This window comes from Siphateles boraxobius, unplaced genomic scaffold, assembly GCF_051911475.1.
Source record: "Siphateles boraxobius isolate OS27281-9 unplaced genomic scaffold, OSU_SipBor_1 9, whole genome shotgun sequence".
NCBI classification, from domain to species: domain Eukaryota; kingdom Metazoa; phylum Chordata; class Actinopteri; order Cypriniformes; family Leuciscidae; genus Siphateles; species Siphateles boraxobius.
In genome coordinates this window covers 18,846,331-18,871,876 of record NW_027509219.1, presented here as the reverse complement: position 1 = coordinate 18,871,876, position 25,546 = coordinate 18,846,331, and the positions used below count along the sequence as shown (strand labels likewise).

General features: G+C 36.4%; 1 protein-coding gene across 2 annotated transcripts in view; it reads left to right on the top strand.

Moving 5' to 3' along the window:
• grid2 (glutamate receptor, ionotropic, delta 2) overlaps positions 1–25,546 on the top strand; it is a 475,449-nt gene that overhangs the window by 231,687 nt on the left and 218,216 nt on the right. For both annotated transcript variants that reach the window (XM_077223320.1, XM_077223321.1), the window contains exon 3: positions 24,154–24,438. In XM_077223320.1, the coding sequence (XP_077079435.1) occupies positions 24,154–24,438 (285 nt within the window). The remainder of the gene's footprint in view (positions 1–24,153; positions 24,439–25,546) is intronic.

The window sequence follows — 25,546 nt, the reverse complement described above, 5'->3', positions numbered from 1 at the left end:
CTTGGGTGGCTGCAATTAGAAGAAAGTACATTACTTTCGACCGCATCTCCGATGAGAGTGTGTTCTCTGCATTTTCATTCGGTTAAGTTATCTAAATATTTATTTAAATGTGTTTATGTTGTCGGCTCTTAAAGCCACGAATTGCACCTGACGTTGTTGCCTAGCCTGCTAGCTAACTACAGTGTTAAGCATAAGTGAATACATTGTTTAAGTTGACTAAAAAGAGGAATAAAAAATCATATTTTGTAAATTGATCTTAATGCCTTAATTAAAAAAAAATAGGAAAAATCACCATACCTAGAGATTGGTATGGGGTAGTTTGTAGTTTCCATAAGATCATCTCTCAATGCAAGTCAAACCAGCTATTAGGGTAACTGAAATAAAACCATGGGGCTATTTTCATTCCAAAAGCCAAAGGAACTTTATCAGGATGCATAGTATTCTGGATCCATACAATAACTGGCCTTTAAAATAAAAAATCTGCCTGCCTCAATGGGAATTTAACATAGGGGTGTCCTGATGCACCCTGTATTTTATGGAAGAACATTCATTTATTTACGATACATTATTCTAGTCTTTCCTGCTCCGTCTCTGTATCGCTCTAACACTGCTGCCCCTGGCAACCGATAGCGTACGATCCCAAAATGGTGGACGGGCTCAATTCGTCACGTGACAGCAAGCTACCGTGACGCATGTCCTCATTCTCAATAGGAGGAGCCAAACACACAATTTTTCTTCTTCATTCTTCTTCAGAGCAGATGTCCTGTAGATGACACGAGACTCAACTATACTGCCCTCTATAGGTCTGGTGCAGTTGTAGTGTGCATATGTCGAATGTGTCCATCCTGAGATTTATTGGAAATTGTATATTGCGTCAATGTAACTCAACTAAGTTCAAACAGCATTCCCTTGCTATATAAACCTGGTTGAATTAGGTTACAACAACAATATAAAAATGTATATGTGTATAATGTATAATGGACGATATCCACCTTATTCTGCTCTAAACAATGGGCGCCGCCATGGCGACGACTCCGGTTGCCTACTTCCGGTTCGTACTGTATTAGCAGTGAGAGAACGAGTTCAGGCTCTACATGTGCTGTTGTTGGTTTTCTTAACAATTCAAAGAAGATAATAAACTTTTTAGAAACTTGGTGCTTTGAGCATAAGATAAAAAGGAGGAATGCCTATGTCCGGTTCGTATCAGCTAAGTTACATTCAATACCAGAGAGTAGACGTTTTTGGTTAACGTTAGCTGCGCTAAAACTGAATCATCCAACGAAAAATTTGTAATACGTTACCAGTAGGGATGGGCATTTCAAGCAAAAATAATATTCGAAGATCGCTGGGTATTATGCAATTAATATTCGAGAATCGCACCCTCCATCACATCACGCACACATGCATGTAAAAGCTATAGGCTACAAACCAGAGCACATGAGCAAAGCGGAGCAGTGTGACGCTTAAATATAAGTTAAACAAAAAATAACTAAACATACGTTTTATATTTAAGTTTCACAATATAATGTTTTTTTTTAATTTATTTCATCTATGTTGATTATATGAAAAGGGAACCGCATAAGATGACTCAGATATGATCATAAGATGCCCAATATATCGGAAAACATTTGGAATGGCTCAGAGATGATTTTGACCACTTATCAAGTTTTGTTTTGTAGAAAGCCTTTCTTTAAAGTGAATTTCGTTTAGTATAAATTGTATCTTCATTTTTATCAATGTTATATCAACAAATTGCCTGGAATATTAAATAAGAAGCACAAATAGTAGATATACAGGACACGGGGGCGCGGGCGCGTGAACTGGAGCGCGTCTTATTAACCAACGAAACTCAGCGTATAAGTTACTTGCCTCACATACATGATAAGTATATCTATAGAAAGCTTGAAATGTGTACTTTTAAACAAAATAATTAAAAACGAGCAGAAATGGGCGGCTCTCTGCTTATGTATAGGTTAATTCGTATGAAGTGTGCATTTCTCTCTATAGGCGCGTTCACTACTGCGAAGATGGCGAGTCAGTATCATCAAAATTATTTTTGCAGTCGACACTTACAGAAAACCCTAGTTATTAATAAACAATTCAAATGTTTAATGCATAATCATTACTTTTGCCGAGTTTTTTGTGGCAAGCTTATGCGTGCGTTGAGATGCAGAATAGGCAATATTACGAAAACGCTCATTATGGTTTAGCATTCTCTCCCATATAGTATACATAACTTCCAACCCAACTTCAGTCGTGCACGGACAGGGGCAGCCCTACTTATTTCACATATGTTCTAACCAGCACATCACTGCGACGTTCTGAACATAGACTGTAAAAAATAGGTTCTGAGCGAGCGGCGCTTAATCTTCATAAAGCTTCGAACCGGAAAAGGACAACCGGCTTCCGGTTCAAACCCGCAATGAATCATGGGTAAATTTGCTAACCAGGAAAAAGGTGGATATACCTCTTTAAAGCAACAACTGCACATGTTCACTTTTTACAGTGTAACAAAATGATATAAAAATATGCCTCTGGAAGCAAAGCAATCAGATTGAAACCATCGATTTTAGGGTGGTCTGTGGGCTGAGGTTCAGCCTAGATTAAAAAAAGTGTAAAAAAACAGTAAAAATTATATATGTTTATGAGAGAAGAGAATCATGGGAAGTTTGGAGGTTATGAGAGGGGGAAAACAGCCAGCTGGAGGAACCGTAGAGAAGAGTTGATGACAGCAGAAAGCCAATGAGTCAAGGTTCTGAGTATGTGGTGAGGTGTTTGAGTTCTCATTCAGCCCACTTTGACCTGTTGACCTCTTTGAAAATATCTCAGGCTGTCTCTCTTTTCACTGATGCAAACACTCAGGATTCTCTTCCTTTTGGTCCTACACACACACTCAACCCAGAAACAGAGTCGCATCTGCACACATGCTCCCTGTGTGCCTCAAGAACACTCCGATGTGTTGGAGGACTGAGCTGAATGCTCAGCGGCATTGAGGTGCACAATAAGCTGCAGCGCATTCTCCTCCAAAGAACATTGCATTCTGAGAAACAGAGAGAGAGAGAGAGAGAGAGAGCGAGATGAGCCAAAGCAGAAAATGAGAGTGCCACTGTCCTCACATCAACCCGGCCTCACAGTTACCCTGTTCCAGTGATCATAGTAACTTCAATGAAGGTAATGGCTGGTTTGGTAGTGCATGATCACAGCACTGCTGCTGTGTTTATTAGAAAGTAAAAAGGACAACGATTGCTTTCTCTAAAAAATGAAATAGAGTTTTTTGAAACGATGAGAGGGACACATCATTCCCAACCGCTTCCTTTCTTTCATTCCTCAGCGCCCGACCATCTGTCACAGACACACTGTGGTGCAATCGCTTCTTTTTCAACTCTCTATCAGCATTTCTTTCTTCACCTTTCTCCTTTCCTTCTGCTCTTTCCTCTCTTTTTTTCTGTCACATCCTCCTTTCAAGCATTCTCCTTTTTGTATTTGTCCTTCGAACACATGCACACACACATTCACGTCTTTCCAACTGAGTCTGGCTGCAGAGCTGCACTCTCAGCTCGCATACACCTTTGCGATGTCAAATAAGCTCTCGGCCAGGAAACGGGGAAAATACGAGGTGATTATTTGCACTGGGTGTAAATAGCACTGGCCACACAGCATGGCTATTTGCACCCCAATAGCCTGATGGAACCAGACAAAACTATGAAAATATGCTATTTAGATTTCAGAGAAGTGTTCTGGAGGGTACAGCATGTATAGGTGTTTTTGCTCGGAAGACCTGCGGTTCGAATGCGGCTTAAAGAAAGTAGAATTGCTTTTAAAAAAGCAACAAAAAATAAAATAATAAAAATAAAAAATTAAATAGAAAAATACAAACACTATATACATTTTAGTATCACGTTATAACAGTAATTATTAATATATAACTGTATTTGGTACAATATAATATCACACGAGCACTAATGATGTTGTATATCAGTGATATTCATATTAACAGTTTGAAAAGCCAATGCAGAATCAATTGTCGCGTATCCAAGCCACACATTATTGGAGTTTAGTTTATGAAGGAATCAGTGAATTAATTGTTTGAATTATTCAGTGACTCATTTATAAAGATGAGTTATAAAGACTGTCCTGTGTTTAATTCCTGAATGAATCACTTGATTCATTCACTTTTTTTTAATGAATCACTTATTAATGACTCAAAAACTGTCACTTGTTGCCAAATGTTGATTAAGAATACCCACCATTAATGCACAGACATATATTGTTTTGTATAGTATATATATATATATATATATAATTTTTATTTTATTATTATTATTATTATATAGTGTTTTTATGTATTAATTTTTTTTGTTAGTATTATATTATTCTTACAGTGTGTTGTAATATAATCATATATCATGTTTGATTACATTGTGAGACAAAATGTAAGTATTTATCTAGTGTAAAGACCACAACATTTTCCACAATGTTTTTTCTTTTTGTATGCTAGTGCAGATGATAGCTTTAGAGCTGCTCGCAGTGATTAACTCTCACCTTGCGGGGTTGAGACCCATGTGTGAGGGTAATGGACTAATAGACTTAGATCAGATGGTGCTTTGATGAGTGCTGTGGTGGACAGAGTGGTGATGTCACCTCCTGTTTTATGCCGGCGATGGACATGCTGTTGAGATTTCAGACGAATCAGCACTAAGCTGCAGGATGGCATGTTGCCAGAGAGAAGGCACAACTCCACATCCATATTTATGACAAAGATGTCTCTACACACACACACACACACACACACACACACACACACACACACACACACACACACACACACACACACACACACACACACACACACACACACACACACACACACACACACACACACACACACACACACACACACACACACACACACATGTTCTGCCCTTTTTATGTTTAAAATCAGTGAGCAAATATGTCCCTTGGAACCGTTGCTTTGTTTGAAGAGAGGTTTCTTTTTTCCTGTATGAATTTAGCCCTCAGCCAAATTCGTTCAAAGCATCTCTTTCTCTCTTCTCCAGCAAAGGTGCACTTCTTGTAACCTCATTCTGGTAAAGTCTTTTGGCCCCATACATTATCCTCCCACTCTGACTCTTCCATACCAGTGGATTGTATTGAATAACTATAAGCAAAGTATGATGAAAAACTGCATGATCTCAGTCAAAATAACAAACAAATATAAAAGTAAGAGGATTTAGCTCTCATCTCATTCAGGAGGGGTAAGTGTGTCAACAACATCAGGCTGAATGAGAAATCGATTGCTTTCTATCATGGACAACATATTTCATTTGTTGTTGTTTTTTTCATTAGATTTTTCTCTATTTTGATTAAAGGGACAGTAAATGTAAAAAGCATGCAAAAGCATCATAAAAGTATATAAAAAAAATATTGTATAAATCATAAATATGGTCCAAAATCAGGTCGGTTTCATTTGTGACTGGTTATGTGAAATGATCAAATGCAAAAGAAGATTAATTTATGAATCTGAAATTTCTGCTTTTTCCAGGAACTGCAAATAAGACTTGTATTATACTTAAAAGAACAGTTTTTCAATCAAAATGTACTTTATATGCAAAAGACTCTTTGTTGGTACAGTATCACATCAGAAAAAAAATGCAACTAAATCTCATCACTGCACACTGAAAGTCACATTGCTTTTAGTTTTCGATCATGAATGGTTTTTAGTTTTGCTTAAAGGGATATTAGGTGCTTTAAAGCTTAAAAAAAATATACAAAAGCAGGGGGGAACTTAACCAATAAGCAAGGTAAGCAGCCGCTTGGGGCCCCAGGGAATCAGGGGTCCCATCAAATACCCAAAAGCGTAATTAAATCGTATATAACTTATTCATTTTCTATCATTTTTTGTTTGTCCAGGATATCACCCTTAAAGTTGTAACATTATCATTACATCTAATCGTTTAGGCGAGCACATTAGCAGCAGAGTTTTGCTTATAAAAATATTAAGATATGTTTCTATAGCTCTGATTAATTTTAAATGGTCACATTTGTCACAATCCTAAGTCACCAGTCTATCACCTCTGTGCACTTCATCTCCCACAATGCTCCTTGGTTATCACCTGCACTTACTTCTTGGTTATCACCTGCACGTCTTGTCTTGTTATTGTTATAAAGGATAAAGCTTTCGCAGGTACGTAGCATAGGTAAGGGACCAAGTAGGTTGATGCGGGTAATCAACCTACTTGGTCCCTTACCTATGCTACGTACCTGCGAAAGCTTTATCCTCCACTGTCTTCAGCGACTCATCCCCTGCCAACACAAACAGAACAGTTACCATCCAGCTAAATCTTATCTAACTGTTAATTCAGTTTCTGTAAATAAATATATTTGTGTGCTTGGAATCTACCTGTGTTGTCTCCTGTGTGTGTGTGTGTGTGTGTGTGTGTGTGTGTGTGTGTGTGTGTGTGTGTGTGTGTGTGTGTGTGTGTGTGTGTGTGTGTGTGTGTGTGTGTGTGTAACACCCGCTCATTCAAGGATGCGGATTTATTGCATGTGGGGAAGCAAGAACATACTGTATTTTTCTAAATCTATACATACATAAATGCATGTGCATCATTCAGTTTTACTAAAAGGTTTGCACTCTTAAAGGGATAGTTCACCCAAAAATAAAAATGACAAATAAGTTCAGAAATTAAGTTATGTATAATAATGTGAAATGACACAGGGAAAAAGTAATGAACGCACTTACTGATATTTATTTAATAATTTGTACAAAAGCCTTTGTTTGTAATGACAGCTTCAAGACGCCTCCTGTATGGAGAAACTAGTCGCATGCATTGCTGGTGTGATTTTGGCCCATTCTTCCACAAAAACAGTCTTCAAAGTTTGAAGGTACCTTGGGCCTCTTCTATGAATCTTGATCTTCAGTTCTTTCAATAAATTTTCAATGGGATTTAAGTCAGGTGATTGGCTGGGCCATTCTAGCAGCTGTATTTTCTTTCTTCGAAACCAATTGAGAGTTTCCTTGGCTGTGTGTTTGGGATCATTGTCTTGGTGAAATGTCCACCCTCGTTTCATCTTCATCATCCTGGTAGTTGGCAGCAGATTTTTGTCAAGAATGTCTCTGTAAATTTGCCCATTCATACTTCCTTCAATTATGTGAAGTTTGCCAGTACCATTTGCTGAAAAGCAGACCCACATCATGATGTTCCCACCTCCAAACTACACTGTTGGTATGGTGTTTTTAGGGTGATATGCAGTGCCATTTCTCCTCCAAACATGGTGTGTATTATGGCATCCAAACAGTTCAATTTTGCTCTCATCTGACCACACTATATTCTCCCAGTATTTCACTGGCTTTTCCAAATGTTGTGCAGTAAACTTTAAACGAGCTTCAACATGCTTTTTTTTTTTTCTTTTTTTCTCAGTAATGGAGTCTTGCATGGTGAGTATGCATAAAGGCCATGGCGTGGAGTGCATTACTTACTGTTTTCTTTGAGACAACAGTACCTGCTAATTGCAGGTCTTTTTGAAGCTCTCCACAAGTGGTCCTTGGCTCTTGGACAACTCTTCTGATTATTCTTTTCACTCCTCTGTCAGACACCTTGCGAGGAGCACCTGGTCGAGGCAAATTTATGGTGAATTGATTGTCTTTCCACTTCCATATTATGGCCCCAACAGTGCTTAGAAATATGCCTATAACCAATGCCATCAGTATGTTTAGCAACAATTAGGTTGCGAAGGTCCTGAGACAGCTCTTTGCTTTTACCCATCATGAGACCTTTTTGTAGGCCATCAGTTGGGACTGATGAAGGCACCTCCCTTTCTTCATGTGTTCAATACTTTTTGTCACTTCACATTATTACACATAACTTAATTTCTGAACTTATTTGTTTTGGTTTCTTTGTATTTATGGTTTGCTTGGGTTGTTACCAACAAAAATGGTGACGTGTTCACAACTTATTTCACCCGCTGTATGCTATATGGTGTATGGAATTCAGTGGTCTATCCATGGAAGCTTTGTGTGATTTATTATTTAATGTTTCAGTAACATGATCACTATGCTAATTACTTTAAGATTTACAGTTTATTTACGAATGTGTTCCATATATTTTTATTTGCTTTGCTTTATTAGTGAATATCTGCTTATTAGTTAGGATTAGTTGTTCCTCTCTCACTTGGGTAAACTCTTTTAAAAAAGGGGGTTCAGTTGAAAGACAGAGACCGAAAGATAAGGGCTACAAAAGTTGCACATAGTTGCTGTGTTAGGGCCTCATGCCTGCAATTGCTTAGGGCCCCTTAAACAAGTCCACCCCTGTACAAAAGCATCATAAATTGTTCTTTAACGTTGAGTCAAGAACTTTTTTTTCCTAATGGTGTGTTATGTGAAAAGATCGGATGCAAAAGAAAGATTTACATTTCTGCTTTTTTCCAGGAACTCGTAAAAAAGACTTATCATACTGAAAAGGTATTTATTTTTAACAGCTGTTTGAAATATTGGTCAGGTTCTTTCTTGGTACAGCATCACATCAGGAAAAAAATTAATTAGATTAAATTTCATAACTATGTACACTGAAAGTCACTTTTCATTTTCATTTTAATAATCTGCAGTGCCCTCAATTAACATGAGGTCATAAAAAAATGCATGCATTATAATTATAAATAAATAGAGACATTTATTTTATAGTTTTAGATATAAAACAGGCTGTGTGGGATGTTTCAAACTATTAAATGATTAAGAAACATTGTTGCCATATGCTGCGTCTACAAAATAATTAAATCCTTGAACTATATTATGCTCAATAATGCTGAAAAACACTAATTTAAAAAAAAAATTTGTCACATTGAAGAAAATGTACAAAGTTCCTGCAGTTATTTTTTATAAAGTTAATTATTTTTTTATAATTTAAAAAAATGTAATTAATTACAAATTAAACGACAGCAAATTACATTTATATATCAGTAATAGTTGTTTTAAAAATGTACTTTGGACTCATCTGGAAGATAGCTGTACTTTATAGAGTTGTTACTACCCTTTTATCTTTCATTCTGCATTCTGATTTTTCATCTCATTTCTTATGGATAATCATATCTTTTAACTCTATTTTCTTAGCTCTACAGAATTATGATTTTTGCTTGATCCACAAAAGCTCAGTGTTCTTCTAAAGTCCCCCTGTGGTAAAAATCAAACTCAAAACCAAGGTTCGAAATCGATTGTGTTTCTTACATTACAAAGTACTTTGTAACCAACCCTGTCACGAGGAGGCGGGCTTTACTATATCATTAACTATGCTGTGAATCAGGGGAGTCTCAAGAGAAGCTGTGTTATCCTAGTATACTTTTCTGTCGATATGAAAAATCTGTTACATTTAGCAATATAGTGGGTGAATTATGTATATGATGTATTTTACGATGTTATGATGAACTATTGACGTTCTAAGTTGTTCTAAGCATTTCTAAGGATGCTGATTTTTTAGAAGGCAGCAGCCAGACTCCGAGATGGCGAATGGGAACATGGTTTGTGTAACATTAGCAACACATTATTAGCTGTTAGATAATGTGGTCAAGCCAAAGGCTAATCATATTAATTACTGTCATGTGTCCGACGTTGTAGAGAGTGATACATAAAACGCATATATTGACTTGTATATGAGCCTGTATGAGTGAGTGAAGACGGGGAACATTTGCATATTCATGGATCCGCGTATACTAAATGAAGCAAGGGTGAAGTTACATTCAAGCTATTTTAACGCATGAATAATTTTTACAGGTACATTTTATTTTAAATTATTGAGTACAGGGGGACTTTAAATATTGCATTTTGAAGTAAAATCACAACATCTGATCTTTGGACATGTGAGATTAGTGGGACCTTATAATTAATATTAGCACCAGTATAGGATTTAGTATTTCAACATTTATTGAAAAGTATATTGTGTACCAATATTTCATGAAATCATTAATATATGGAAGACTAAGCTCTGAAACGACCCTAGAACCCCCTACCCTTAGATCATTTTTTTGCTAGGTATTAAGACCATATCTAAAAAAGATTTAACATTTTTTTTTAGTTCATGCACAAAATTCTCTGCTGCCCAAACTAATGATAAAAACATGATACAATTATGGCCTTTTTTTTTTGAACATACAGTAAAATTGCATCATGTTGACTGCCTATTTGATAAATCTCAAAGGAGGAGGGATTTGCATATTTTCTTCACATAAAGATGTTAGGGACCAGATCCGTGACGTCTGGTGCTTTGCCTTAATTTAGAAATCCCACATTTCTTCCCTTTCTTTGTTTTATATCTCTCCTTCAATCACCGCAGAGGGGCTTTGTTCAGAGACCAGCCCTTAGAGGAGATAAGAGGAGGCAGGTAAATGTAGAGAGATGCAGGGGAAAGAGAAAGAGAGTGAGAGTTGAAGAAGATGAATGGAATTAGATAAAAGAGAAGGGGGAGAGGGAGAATGGATGCTGTGGAGATTTCTAATGAGTCACAGGTTGATTCCATCCGTGTTAGCATGTGGAGAATCACTTGTGATGAATGATTTCTTCAGTGCTTCAATTAAGGGGGAAACTTTGCAGATATGGTCAGTGATACTGGAAGAACACACAGGCTCACGGACTCACCCTGCTGAGTCATTGAATCAGTCATTTAACCAAATCATTTAAAAACACTGATTCAATGTGACGTTCAGTGTGTTTTATGCAAAAATAAAACGCTCATGAAAAACCTGAAAAACACTCATGATATAAAGCAGTCGACTTTTCATTCAGTCTGATGTTGTTGACACTTACGTACCACTCCTAATAGAGATGACAGCATAATTCTTACTTTTTTGACTGAGGTTTTAGCAATCGTTAGCTTGTCAAACTGGGAGACCAGACTAGCTTAGGCTGTTATTTTCAGCAGGGCAAACACACAAGAACACCATAATAGGTAGCAAAATAGGAACCCACTTGGTTTAGCCGCAGGGATTTGGGAGTTCAGAGTAGTTTTCCCCAGCTCTTTTCTCACTTCATCCCTCCTTGACTTTTCTTTGGCTGTGGTTGTTCTTCTGGTTCTTCCACCAGGTGTGCCCGCAGCACCGTATTGATTCAATCCTCTTGTATTCAGCCAGCTGGCATGCTAACCTGCGCATGCGTCTTAATTTCAAAAACAGACATAATGAAACAGATTCCGTCAAGGCCGTCCCTTCATCAAACACTTACATCTTGACATTTGGAGACTCTCCCACTTGGGACTGTTTGACTCGTTTTCCCTTACAGCAAAGCACATTTCTAAACAGCTCATGTGGAGCGCACTTACAAACATCTGCCACGCAAGAAGCGTGCTGAGTTAGTTGCAGAGATGGTTATTGGTATTCTTTTGTTTTTTCTTTGAGTGTAAATATATGGTTGCAATACAACCTGTTAAAAAAAAGTAGATTACCTTAATTTACTAAGGCTGCTGATAACTGATATCTACTATGCAATAAATTTGTAAGGTTATACGATTTTTTTATTTGACTCTTAAATTAATATATAGTATTACTACTACTACTACTACTACTACTATTACTACTAATAATAATAATAATATATTTTTTTCATAATATAATATAATATAATATAATATAATATAATATAATATAATATAATATAATATACATTTCAGTGACTGTTTCTGCAGTTTACTAAGTTCCACCAGAAGGTGGCGGCAAGTGTCAGTCTTTGTGAGTAAAACATAGTATCATTTGCTCAACCGAATTGTTCGTGAGCAGGTCATTGAATCATTCATAGACATCATATAGATAGACGCCCTATCGACCGCTACTGCCTATTGCCGCGGACGAGCTGTGGGGCTGCCATCTTAAACCGGTCACCCGCTCCTCTGCTCAGTGTAATCTGTTTGGCAGGTGCAATGAGCTGTCAGCGCATTTATTTAATCATATCTCACTCAATACTGAACTGATTTACACGCGGGGTTTTTTTTTGCTGCAAAGGTCATACACATAGCTACGATACAGGACACATTTAATATTTTTTTCACAAAATACAACCAATAGTACGGTAATGTTAAATGTTAAATCTTACTTGTGAAAAGTAATCGCCGAGTGATGATTCGCCGATTTGAGCAGGAATATGCTGCACAGTGCTCTGGCATCTACTGCTGCTGTGCAACGCAAATAGGAGTATGACCGGTTTAAGATGGCGGCCGCATTTCTTGCGCCATAGCGGCCAATAGGGCAACTAGTCTCTATATGAGATCTATGGAATCATTCATTAAACTGATTTGTTCAAAACATTGATTCATTCAGGAATGAGAAACACTGCTCTGAGACGCTCGACGATAGATTTGTTTGGAACTATTTTCGTCAGAGGATCAAAAACAAAGTAGCCTATCTAATTGGTGTCAAAATGTAAGTCCATATTATTATTTTTTTAACGTATTTATTGAAATGATGTTTAAAGGCCAAATCTCTAGCAAGATAATGAACTACTGACATTAAATTACTTTCCTAAAGTAAAATGTAATGTCAGGTGACGGGCTAGGCCAAATGCCAGGTGTCAGCAGTTTTAATCGGTGTATGTCATCTAAGAAAGCATAGGAAGCCCGGAGCCGTCATAACTGTATGTATTTTTCAACATAGGTTATTAGGCTACCCTAAAATTGGTGCGGTAAAGTAGGTTTTATGTTGGACATTCGATCTTTTCTTCAGCATTAATTGATAAATGGCTTAATAGTCGTAGATGATGCTGTATCTCTTCTAGGTCACATTGTAAAGCATTATATCAAAAGTGAATTTTAATATTATTCAATGATGTAGCCTAATTGTTTTAAGAATTTAAAAGTGAAAAAAAAACCTCACAACGTTCCCCACTTGGGCACTTCAAGTTAGAGAGTGTCTCAAAGGTGCCAGATCGACAAGAAAGTTGGTTAAGTATGTGCATTTTTCCACAAAAACACTAAAAATGTGATCCTTTTACATAGTTGATGTTGGAAAATAGATTAAAAATAGATTAAGCCCATTTTTAACTTTTATATGATTTATATATCTGCTATACATATGTAATTAAACTGAATGTCTTTAATGAAAGACATCTATTTAACTTTGTGGCGAATGTTCTAACAAATGTCCAACATAAAACCTACTTTACCGCACCCCTAAAATTTTCATTTTCATTTTGTACTGCAATCCAGTAGAGAAAAGATGATCGTTTCATTTGCGCTCCGTGCAACATTCTGTGACTGTCACACGAGTGTCAGAAATGACGTATTTTGGGGGTGCTAGAGGGATACCCAATGCATACCGAAAGTGTTTTTGTGGCAAATGTGGCAGAAATTTCTGAATCCTGCATTATTCTGCTAATCTGCATTATAATGGTCCCAATTCATTGTTGTAGCCTAAATAAAGACTTCTTCCTAGTCTGTAAGATTGTACATTTTAATATTAGAAACAGTGGTATTTGGAGGTATAAGTTAGATCCCAGATATAGTATATATTATTTTAAGCTTCATTTTTTTCTTCTTTTTTTATGAACACGGTTCTCCCACGATTCTAAAAACAAAACATTAGACTAAACAAAATGTTTAATGTTATGAATGAGTGTATTTTTACTTGTCTAAAATGCTTTAAATGAGCCTATTGAAATATTTATTTAAATGAATTCATAAGGCCTAATTGTTTGAAATTAATGTATGAAGTCTTAAAAGAGGTTTTGAACGAATCTCTTGGATCAATGATTCAGTGATTCATCAAATACATCTTACAGGTGAGAGCCAATGAGCGTTTGATATCACTGCTGTAAAACGTGTTTTAAAGCTTCATGGGGCAGCAATTTTTGAATTTTAAAGAGCACAGGATTTGACGTTTGTGGTCGCTGCTGAGAATGGAGATGAAGATTGAAGAATAAAGTCTTGAATTTGGGGACATTCTAAAACGCTCATCTTTGCTTAAAGTACTAAGACAGTGATATTAAACAACATAGTAATGCTATGAGTCATACTATGTACAGAAAAGCAGATGAGCCCAAAATATGAACGCAATGTGTTGATAAAATCCGAGAGCTTTCTGACCCCCAATAGACTGCAACGTAATTGCCACTTTCAAGACCCAGAAAGGTAGTAAAGACATTGTTAAAATAGATCATGTGACTACACTGTGTTATGAAGCAGTGATAATACTTTTTGTGCCCAGAAAAACAAAAGTAATGACTTAATTCAACAATTTGTTCTCTTCTGTGTCAGTGTCTGATGCTGTTCACATTCTCTGTTGCTGCTGATGCAGGAGCCGGCCAATACTGAGCCGGCGATCTGACGTAGAACCCAGAAGTGCTGCACTGTGTTTACTACGTGAGCAGCGTCAGAGACTGATATGGAAGAGATGAAATTGTTGAATAAAGTCGTTATTTTTAAAAAAAATTTTGGGTGAACAAAAAGTATTCTGGTTGCTTCATAAAGTTAAGGTTGAACCACTGTAGTCACATGGACATATTTAACAATGTCTTTATTACCTTTCTGGACCTCGAAATTGTCAATTACGTTGCTCTCTGTGGGGTTTAGAAAACTCTCGGATTTAATCAAAAACATCTTCATTTGTGTTCTGAAGATGAACGAAGGATGCGTTGCAAATCTTCCTCATAAAAATGACAGTAGCAAAAGCCTCCACTATAAAAAGAAAAGCCAGTGCTCTCCTGGGACAGATTTATCTGGAGTGCTCAACAGTGTTATATTTTCAGTTGAGAGAGGGGACTCTCTGTGTGTGTGTGTGTGTGTGTGTGTGTGTGTGTGTGTGTGTGTGTGTGTGTGTGTGTGTGTGTGTGTGTGTGTGTGTGTGTGTGTGTGTGTGTGTGTGTGTGTGTGTGTGTGTGTGTGTGTGTGTGTGTGTGTGTGTGTGTGTGTGTGTGTGTGTGTGTGTGTGTGTGTGTGTGTGTGTGTGTGTGTGTGTGTGTGTGTGTGTGTGTGTGTCTGTGTGTGTCTGTGTGTGTGTGTGTGTGTGTGTGTGTGTCTGTGTGTGTGTGTGTGTGTGCGTGTGCGTGTGCGTGTGCGTGTGCGTGTGTGTGTGTGTGCGTGTCTAAGTGGTGATGGAAAAAGTTAAGGACTCCTGAAATGGACCGGTGTGAGAGGCCACAAGCTAAGCGCTTAACCAGATAACTCAATATGTCAGTGTTTATTTTTTTTCCCACCTTGGGTTTGCCTTTAGCTTCATCTCTCCTGGCTTTGCATGTATTATAAATTCAAAAAGGTCTATTTATTCAAACTAGAAGTAAACAAATACACCCACATGTATGGGCAACTGGGAGAAAACAGGAGTGTGAACATGACAGCATCAGCTGAGATTTACATTAGGTTTTGCTCATGTTGATCTGTCAGGAGTCAGTGGGTCCTGTTTAAAAACACGCATTGTACTCACGGCGCTTTCGCTCAGCTGGGGTTTGTGTGTTGCAGTCTGGAATTGCTGAGACTTGCACATCCCTATGGTGTTGTTGAGAACTCAGCACTACATGTCAGGTCCAGAAAGAATGATTTGGATGCAGTGGTGTTGTTGGATTTCTCAAATGAATCATGAGTTATTTTAATGAATTCCCTGGATTGATTTGATTATCAGTTGGAATTAAATTAGTAAACTTTTGATATGAGTTAAAATCGTAAAAAAACAATAAATGAGTTCTCACAAATGTTGAATGTGCATGGTATTGTTAACTAGTATAAGGCAAAATTAAATTTGATAAAAGTTTCATATCAGCAAATAATAACAAATAAAATGATTTTCGGACATAGTTCAAAAGTTTGGGGTCGGAATTATTTTTTAATGCTTTTGAAAGAAGTCTCTTATATTTCCCCCAAGGCTGCCTTTATTTGATCAAAAATACAGTAAAAACAGTAATATTGTAAAATATTATTAGAATTAAACATTTTCATTTTAATATTTTTTAAAATGTAATGTATTCCTCTGATGACAAAGCTGAATTTTCAGCATCATTACTCCAGTCTTCAGTGTCATGATCCTTCAGAAATCGTGCTGCTTAATATTTTTTGTGGAACTGGAAACCATGATACTTTTTAGAATTCTTTGATGAATAGAAAGTTCAAAATAACAGCATTTATGTAAAATAGAAACTTTAAATGTCTTTACTGTCACTTTTGATCAATTTAATGCATATTTTTTTCAATAAAATTATTAATTTCTTTAAAAATAAATCTTACTGAACCCAAACTCTTGAACAGGAGTGTGTTTATCTATTATTGAATGACAAAGTTTAGTTTTCTATACACATCAAAGTGTATTAAATAGCAACATTAAAATGTTAAGTATATGCATTTAAAATATTACTACAAATATTTATTTTGATGTTTGTAAGAGAATGGGAGATTCATTGATTAGAGAGATAAACACAATGTTTAGTGAGCTTGTTAAAGGCAAATTTTAATGTTTGTTTATCAGGGTACTCTACTGTTGGTGTAGAAATGCACTGCTTTGTATTTTAAATTAAATGTTGCTAATGAACAGCGTGTCACTTGTTTATTATAAACACAATCACAATTATGTTAGGAGGAAACATAATGAACAAGAATTATTTATGCTAAATTACACTAATTAACAGTAAATGCCCTAATTGAGTCAACTCCAAAAACACAGTGACAAACAACACTCTTTAAGTACATTCTTTTTACCCTTTAAAAAAAAAATCTCTGAAATGAATCGGTTGGCTGACCATGGGACAGGCACCCTCACCCCCACCCCACCCGCACACATAAAAGTATCTTCACGTGTGTCTGTGTGTGTGTGTGTGTTATGGCCTCAGATTTGGTGTGAGCAGAAAACTATTTCGGATAATAGCCTACAGTTTCTTGATCAATTTTGCAGTGCAGTCAGCTGACCAAAACAAGTCCTTCACTTGCATGCATTTTATCAGATTCGCAACTTTGCTTTACAAAAGAATACCTGACACGGTGCAGCATCTACTTCCTTTTTCGTGTGCATTTATAAGCTGTGTAATGTCAGTGCTGCCTCCATTAGCAATGGAAAAGCGAGCTCCACAAATGTCACATCTTAATTTACTTGGCTCTGTCAGTGGCTATCTTTTTAATAATTCATAATTTAAACTCTTTTTGAAGATCCTCTTTAAATGTATAAACATGCTTTTGACATCTTCGTGTCGGTATTGATCTCCTCCGTGCTCTGTCACTGACACTAATGTTGTATCCCGCCTTGACTGTCGATAGAGAATTGTGACTGGATGGTATATTTGTTCTTCAAAATATACTGTGACGTGATTGGCTACTTTTGATATAGGCTATTCTCGTATGACAGAAGTCTCGTTCTATCGCTCAGCAAAAAAGTCATCTGAAGATAAAATATGGAACAAAACATGATTTTTTCCTAATTAAAACACACACAAAAAAAGCTGAAATATGGGACTGTCCAGGGAAAAATGGGACATCTTGAACCCTATCAATCAGGCATCCTATTGCTACTGAGCCATTGAAAATGAGTCATTGCCATTATATGGGATTTCATTGTTTACTTTCAAAGTAAAATAAGTCATTGTTTTATTTTTTTGTAACATTATTCTTTGAAAGTGTCATGGCATTATGCAGTCCCTGGTGTGAATTGCAAATTTGAGTGTTTGTGTTTTTAACTTCAGGCGCTGGTTTAATATTCAATACTTAACGGGTCATGTTAAGACTTGGGATCATATGTAATCAAACAAATGGGCAAATTATAAGACTTCATTTGTAATGATTGATCAATGCTGCCTTTCGCTAACATAGTTAGCAATATCTAAGACGAATGTGAATCACTGACAGATTATAGCACTAATTCACAGAAGTGCTTTAATAAGTAAGGATTAGCCAGCCTTTCCATTTTCAATCAGTCCAATCCATAACGTAGGGCAGCACAAAACACTCTACCTCATTAAGCAAGATCTTATTAACTGGAGCTTGGCTTTTTCAGCTTATAACTTGTGCATTTAATCAATTAAGTTGCATGCGTTAAGTTAATCATCATAATTCTACACATTTTGTGGGATCAAATGTCAAGGTTTCATTATAATGTATTTTAGGATGATTGGCAGTTCCTTTTTTCTTGCAGAGTTTAAATGAACTGGTTTAAAAGAAGCATGTTCTCAAAAAAGATTTTTAAAACTGCTTTAAGCTGTAATTGCTGAAGACCAGAGTGCTGAGGATGAACCCAGTAGTATTTTAGTATTGAAGCTGTTCAAGGAAAATCTTTTGTCTTTATTAATTATTATTATTATTATTATTATTTTTTTCAAAGGCTTTGATACCATTTAAATCCTGGATAATCCACTTATCACTTTCATTCTTTTGACATTTAGCAAAACACCTTTTACTGTCACTCAAACGGTGAAGTTTGTGTTGAGGCCTTAAAGGGATAGTCCATCCAACAATGAAAATTCTGCCAACATTTACTCACCCTCATATTGTTCCAAACCTGTATGACTGACTTGCTTCTGCGAAACACAAAAGAAGATATTTTAAAGAATGTTGATAACCAAACAGTTTTGGATGCCTTTGACTTTTCTTGTATTGACATAAAATACTGTGGAAGTCAATGCGAACTGAAACGGCTTCGCGGTCAACATTCAAAATATCTACGTTTGTGTTCAGTGGAAGAAAGAAATGCTGATACATGACGTGGACTATTCCTTTAAGTAATAGTCTGTGTTTTTTTCATATCAAAAGCTTTCAAAAATAAAATGCTTTTAAATATTCAACATTTACACAAAGATTGCTTTGATACCAAATTTGCCCATCATCAAAGCTTGAAAAATACCTTCAAGTCAACATGCTGAACGAGTCCCATATTATGATCAGAAAACAAAATCCCTTGGGTCTGTTTACAATGTTCACTCAACACAGTGTGGAGTGAAATAAAATGGCTTAGTTTGCACTTAGCCTCCATTTCCAACCCAGGCTCATTATAGAAACGTGCCAGTGGCAACATTTCAGCAAAATGATATTCCGTTGCTACCCAAACGATAGAGTTAACAAAAGCTTGAGATGAAAATGCATTTGCTGATGTAACCATGCCAGTTTAGTTTTCTTTCTACCAGTCTTTGAAATATTTTATCGAGTGTTGTGATTTGTGTTTCTTAGGACTCGAACCCAAGCTTTCTGCATTCTAAATGCAACGCTGTACCAAGTAAGCTACCAAGCAAATTTACTACGTCAGAAAAACCATACATATGAAGCTGTTTATGTGATGCAAATATCAAAGTGTATTAGTTTACAAATCACACACTATGATAAAAGAAAAAAAAAGTCTTTATTAATCAGTAATTTGCCCCTTAATCATAATTTATTTGAAAAGGAGTTAAAGTTGTTGGTGCTTTACTGCTTCTAGTAATCATTTCAGCTGGAAACGGCAGTGAATTGTATATATCGGTACGTTTTTGCAAAAATATAGCCCAAGTAGAGGCATGTTTTTCCAATGAGCCTGGGTTGTCCATTTCATCTCACAGTTTGCTTTTTCAGCACTATTGTTTGCATCTTCCCTTCTTTTCGTTCTGGCCCTGGTTGACACTTCCATTTATTTATTTATTTTTGCCAGAGTTGGCAAATTGCAGTGCTGCATGGCTCACTTCAACATACTGCATTTTACCTTCCCCAACTTCAGTTACGCTAAATAAAATGAGTCAAGTGAGATGAATGTTCATGCCTGACATCAGCTTTACTGCACATCCGGGAGCCACAAACTGATCAAGGGCAAAAAGGTTGAGTTTATTTGTAGGTGGTACTTTCAGTTCTTTGGAAATAGACTTATGCTTCATTATAAAATGTTCTGCAGTAAGATGTAAGATGTAATTAGATATAAGCCTAACTTTGCAGCAACTCAATCAAAACACACAAGCACTAAGCCTTCACTTATGCAGCGGGAAAAAAAATGAAGGAACCAATCAAAGCTCTTAAAGTAGCATCAGTGCTGATGAACATCTGTTTATGCAAACCCTGTGAGTAAGTGCTTAAGAATGGAATGTTTATCAAATAAAAATTTCAAAACTATATATTTATACTGAAGAACGCTGGTTTCCTCGTATGTTTTTCCATAAACACCCCATAGCCTGTGATAGAGTCCTAAATGTGTTTTTTTTCCCTGACTATTCAGATGGGAGTCTCTAAAAGTGCTGAATTGTTAATGAAGCTCTAAGTGGAGAGGAAATAATCATATTTGCATAGTTGTAATTAAAGCCATCGGTAAAGACATATTGATCACCACCACCTTTGGCTGCCAGCCTGTGATTACGCTCAGGGATTGAGCTATAAAATATATATTTCTTCAAGATGGCAAGCTACAAGGTTGCTTGTCTGAACAAAAGGGAACTTCCATCTATTTGCAGAACTAGAGAAATATGTTCTCACCTTATTTATGGATAGGTCGGAATAGTCGATTAAAATACAACCTACATTTATGTTTGTTTTTATTCTAGTTTTTTTATAGTTTTAGTACTGGCAGCTTAATTTGAGTGCTAACATTGTGTCATGATTTAGCTGTTAGGCAATTTGAACGATTAAAACCTCTCAGAGAAGTTGCATCTTTCATTTAATATCCCGTTACCTGTTGTAGAAACCTGCTTGAAACCAGCCTAAGCTGCTGCTGCTCTTAAATGGTTTAATGTGGTCTCAGACGGTCAAGTTGCTCTTAGGGATGCACCGATCCGATACCCAGTATCAGTATCGGCTCTGATACTGCCATTCTTTGCCGGATCGGGTATCGGTTAGACGAGTTAGAATAGGATCCAAATCCTATTCTGTGTTATTTTTAAGCCCCACAAAAGGCACAAAAAACATTATAAAGCACCATAAAGTTTGTGTGCACTATAATATAAGTGTTCAGAAGCAATTCTATAGTATAATGTGAGGTAGAAATGAATATATAAGTCGTTAAATTCGAGTTCACGTGAACCTTTCCCTCCGTTGCGGCTGACATTCTCCCTTTAGCATTCAAACAGCGTCGCGTTCGGTTAGAACAGTCAACATGAAGAAACTCTCTCTAAGATGATTCAATGTTACTATTATTATGTTTGATCTGTAGATAAAGTTGCATGGTTTCGCATAAAATGACTCTTGCTGGACTGTATTGCTGTACCTTAATTAGGTACTTTCTACCGGGTGTCTGTTAGATCACAACACAGGAGTAGAGAGCACTTTAATCAGGGCTGCCAGACTCACGCAACTGACACTTTTCACACGCTCTCACGCCACACATCCATTTTCTCAAGCAGAGAAAAATCGCTAAGCAAAGAGGACATTGACACCGACAGACAAGACAGAGAAGGTTACTTTTCATATGAAACAAATTCTTAGCTCTCAGATTCTGTCAATTTTATTTAGAAATTCAAACAATAAATACCGTCTTGGCGCTTGTAAATGTGACGTTACAGGTCGTTGTAGCGCCTCAGTTTAAGCAGCACGTGAACAGATCATCTAGGAAATCATTTTAATGACCATATATAGCACGTTATTTGGCTAGAAAAAGTATCTATAGAGAGGAGTATTTTGCTAAACGTGTACTATATTACATATTTATTGTATTTTAAGTTATTTCATTAAAATATTATAACGTTGTTATTATAATAAAAAAATCGCATTATATATTTAATTGAGTTGAAATTTGTAACCTTTAATAACAATACCAGCTGACAGTGCTCTCTGTATAGCATTAGGTGAGATTTATTGCTTGGGAAAAATGTACATGTATCTACTGTACCTAATATTTATCCAAAGGAGTCGATATTGAATCGAGATCAGAATCAAATCACAAGAATTGAATTGAAATTGTGAAATTTGTGTCAAGCTATAATAAAAACAGTAGCATGATAACATCACTGTACCATGTAAACATTGTGTTGTTACTAAACTTAATAAAATTCTGTTTAGTCACCAAATGTTTTGACAATCACAATACACTTTTTTTTTACATCCCCCAATCTCAATCCACCCATTTTATTCCATTATGTTACATTTTCACTGTTTACAAAGGCAGGGTCTGCCATCTTGTCTTTTTGGCTTGTTGATTCTGATTGCACTTTAAACCCAAGGGGGAAATCCAGATCAAATCCCAGAAGGAAAATCAAAACAAAATAAAGTTAAAACTTGTTTTGAACAATTTCCTTGTCATCTGCAGATTGATTTTAAGTAGGAGTGAAAAAAAATTTGTGAAAAAATCTGGGATTTTTTTTTTTTTTTTTTTGGATGCTTTAGCTGGGAGGGTAAAGGGTATGTTAGTGCTGAAAACCTACTAACAGACCAACCTGACCTGCCTGGAAAAAACAGCTAAGGGACATTCACACCAATGACCATGACAATATTGATAGTGTTGTGGTTTTCAATCTTTCTGAAAAATAACTTCGCAGAGATCTTTGATGCCAGAAATAATTAGACTTTATTTTCGAACGTCGTCCCGTTCCATAGAACGGCGCTCTAACGCTCTCTGGCCCTCTGGCCTTCCAGTGCGCGCCCCCGAGTACATTTTGGTTCAGAGTTATATACATACTTCTTCTTCCAAAGAAGGTAACACACCCTATAGATAGTTTTGGGTAAAGGTCTTTTACCATGTGACTTCTCAGAATAGAATTTTCTGCAGCAAACAACATTCCATTCAAGGTCTTTCACATACACAGAGGAAATCCAAAGTCACAGACAGAAGAAATAATTGTGTCCAAATATATAGCAAAATTACTTGTTTTCTAAATAATAAAATCTTCTACAATAGCTATAAATATGAAGTTTTAATAATCGTTCTAATTATATAAGAATAGGGAAGTCCACACCGCAACTATAATGACAATGACACAAATAGGGTTGGGTAAGTTCACATTTTTACCGGTACATGAAATTCGGTGCCGGTACCCAATGGTACCTTTTCTCTGAAATTTACTGAAAAGTCATTTGTAGTCAAGTCAAGTGTTATTGCCAGAGATGCCTTGTCTGCCATTGTCTGTGATGCTTGAATATTAATAAAAACAACCATTTTAGTAATAAATTCTATGAAATGTTTTGTTTTCCACAAATTCTGTGTTGTGTACTTTCTAGTAATCAAATGAAGACATAAAACATTAATTTAATTGATATTTTATATGAAATTAAACTTTTTTTGTCAAACAACATGCGGCACTACTGAGCTTTTAAAATTACAACATAGAAGAAAAAGTGTGATCATTTTTGATAATTTTCATCACATTTATTATTATTAGTGTTATTATTATTAATAAATTGAGATGTATAAATTCTACTGTACAACAGTAATATATTAACGAGTTAAACCAAACTTTTATTTTGACAGGTTGTGGTGAAGACCTTTTAGTTTCAATGTGTTAATGATATAACAATAGTTTTTCTTAAATGAAACTGTTAAATGCTGATGAACTTCAGTGACTCTCAGAGCGGCACTGGAAATGCATTCCTGTTCTCATATAGTGAGACTGCAGAGGCTGAAAAACACAGTGAGCATCACGCGTGCTTCAGTGTGTGTGGTAAATGAAACCACACGTCTGCACCACTCATTCACACAGAGACACATAGAACATGCAGGATTTGTATTTAAATAGTCTTAATCTCACGCCCAGATGAGTTCTCAGGTACTGAAATTTAGCACCAATTGATTTCATGTGAATCTGTAATTAGTAGTACCGACGTAATTCGGTCGGTGACATTAAAAGTACAGAGTTTGGTACCCAACCCTAGACACAATTGAAGAATATTGTTGGAATTGCTTTCAGAATGATTTTTTTTCCCAGCTGATAAATGTTAACTTTGACAGCCAATTAGAATCCACCGACTTAATAGTTCAAGCATTTAAAGTGGCAGACGAGAGACGAAAAAACTGCAGCGCTTATAATTAACAGAAGGTTATCAATCATTAGTGTGGATCCTAATGTACAGTAGTTATAGTTAACTTTATGGTTTTCATGTTTTGTACAGGCCTTAAAACCAGCAAACCTCGAAAATATAAAGTTTCTCAAATACCTAATCATACTCGACCGTTTCTTTATAGTTTTTCAGAGTTTGTTACTTTCAAATGATTTTGTTATTTAGAGTTTTGCCTATTATGTTTGCACTGAAGATATGGGAAACTAAGTCAAATGAATGGAAGATTAAGTCAGTCATTATAAAACTTCTGTCTTCTCTCTCTTTCTGTTGCCCACAGCTTGTGAGTTGATGAACAGAGGTATCCTAGCACTGGTCAGCTCTATCGGCTGTATGTCTGCGGGGTCGCTGCAGTCTTTAGCTGACGCCATGCACATCCCTCACCTCTTCATCCAGAGGGCGCCTGCGGGGACTCCTCGCTCTAGCTGTCCGCCCACCAGTCGCGCCCATCCAGACGACTACACTCTCTTCGTGCGACCTCCCGTCTACCTAAATGACGTCATCTTCCAAGTGGTGATGGAGTACACCTGGCAAAAGTTCATTATCTTCTATGACACCGACTATGGTAAGTAGTTTTACATTAGCATTAGTAAACGTAAGGAGCTCCTTCAGAGTGTCCAATCAGTGTTCCCACATTAACGACCCTTTATTACCACCACAGAGAGGAAATTTTACAGCATTATTACCTCCATTGCTCATGTGTTTAAGAGTAAAGAGCATGGAATGAGGGAAAAGCATTCACGGATTAACCACAGAGCTGAATGGGCTGTTGCCCACAGGCCTATCAGTCCAAGAGGCCTCATTTATTTTTTTTATTTTTTTGGAACATACATCTTCCCTTGTGCCTTTACCCATTGCATTTCATTGCGTTTCTCTCAGTCTTGCAATGTGTTTCACAGACCGAGCAAACTGGTTAAAGTTAAGCATGTTTCGTGATAGGTTTTGACAGGAGCAGAGTTGATGAGGGTGAGAATTTGCCCGCGGTTAGTCAAGCAGTTACCCAACCACCAGATTAGAGCCATTTTCATTGATCGAAGCACCGAATATTTTCCACAATCATGAAGCTAATTACTCACGTCAGCCAGGGAAAGATTGATGGGAGGTAAAATAAAGCATGCTTTAAGATGGATGTTTTAGTCATAACGTCATTATTCTACCAATAACAAAGAATAATGATATATTAAGAGTTTTATTTGTTGCATTTAAATGTACATTAAGAAAATACTTTTGGTTCTGACCATTTGGGGTATATGTTGGTTATAGAAAAGAGAAAAATACTAAATGTGTGAAAAGAGTATAATGGACAATAAAAGAAAAATGAAAGATAATAATACATATTGACGCTACACACTACAACTCTTGAATCATACACAAATGCTTTGAATGGGTGACTCACTGATTGATTCTAATAAAGATTGATGTTAGCATGTTGTTAGGGCTGTTAAAATATACAAATTTCACTACATGATTATCATGGTTAAAATAATTCATAATATTATTGTGATATTAACATTTTTGAAAATAAAATTCATTCAAATTAATCTATAGCTTTGTTTATTTTGAATCAATCACACTCAAAATAAGTGTAGGTAGGCAGAGAGAGAGTTTATAACCATAATGTCACAGGTGGTTGCTGGAAGGCAGACGGAGACAAGGATATATTCCAACACAAA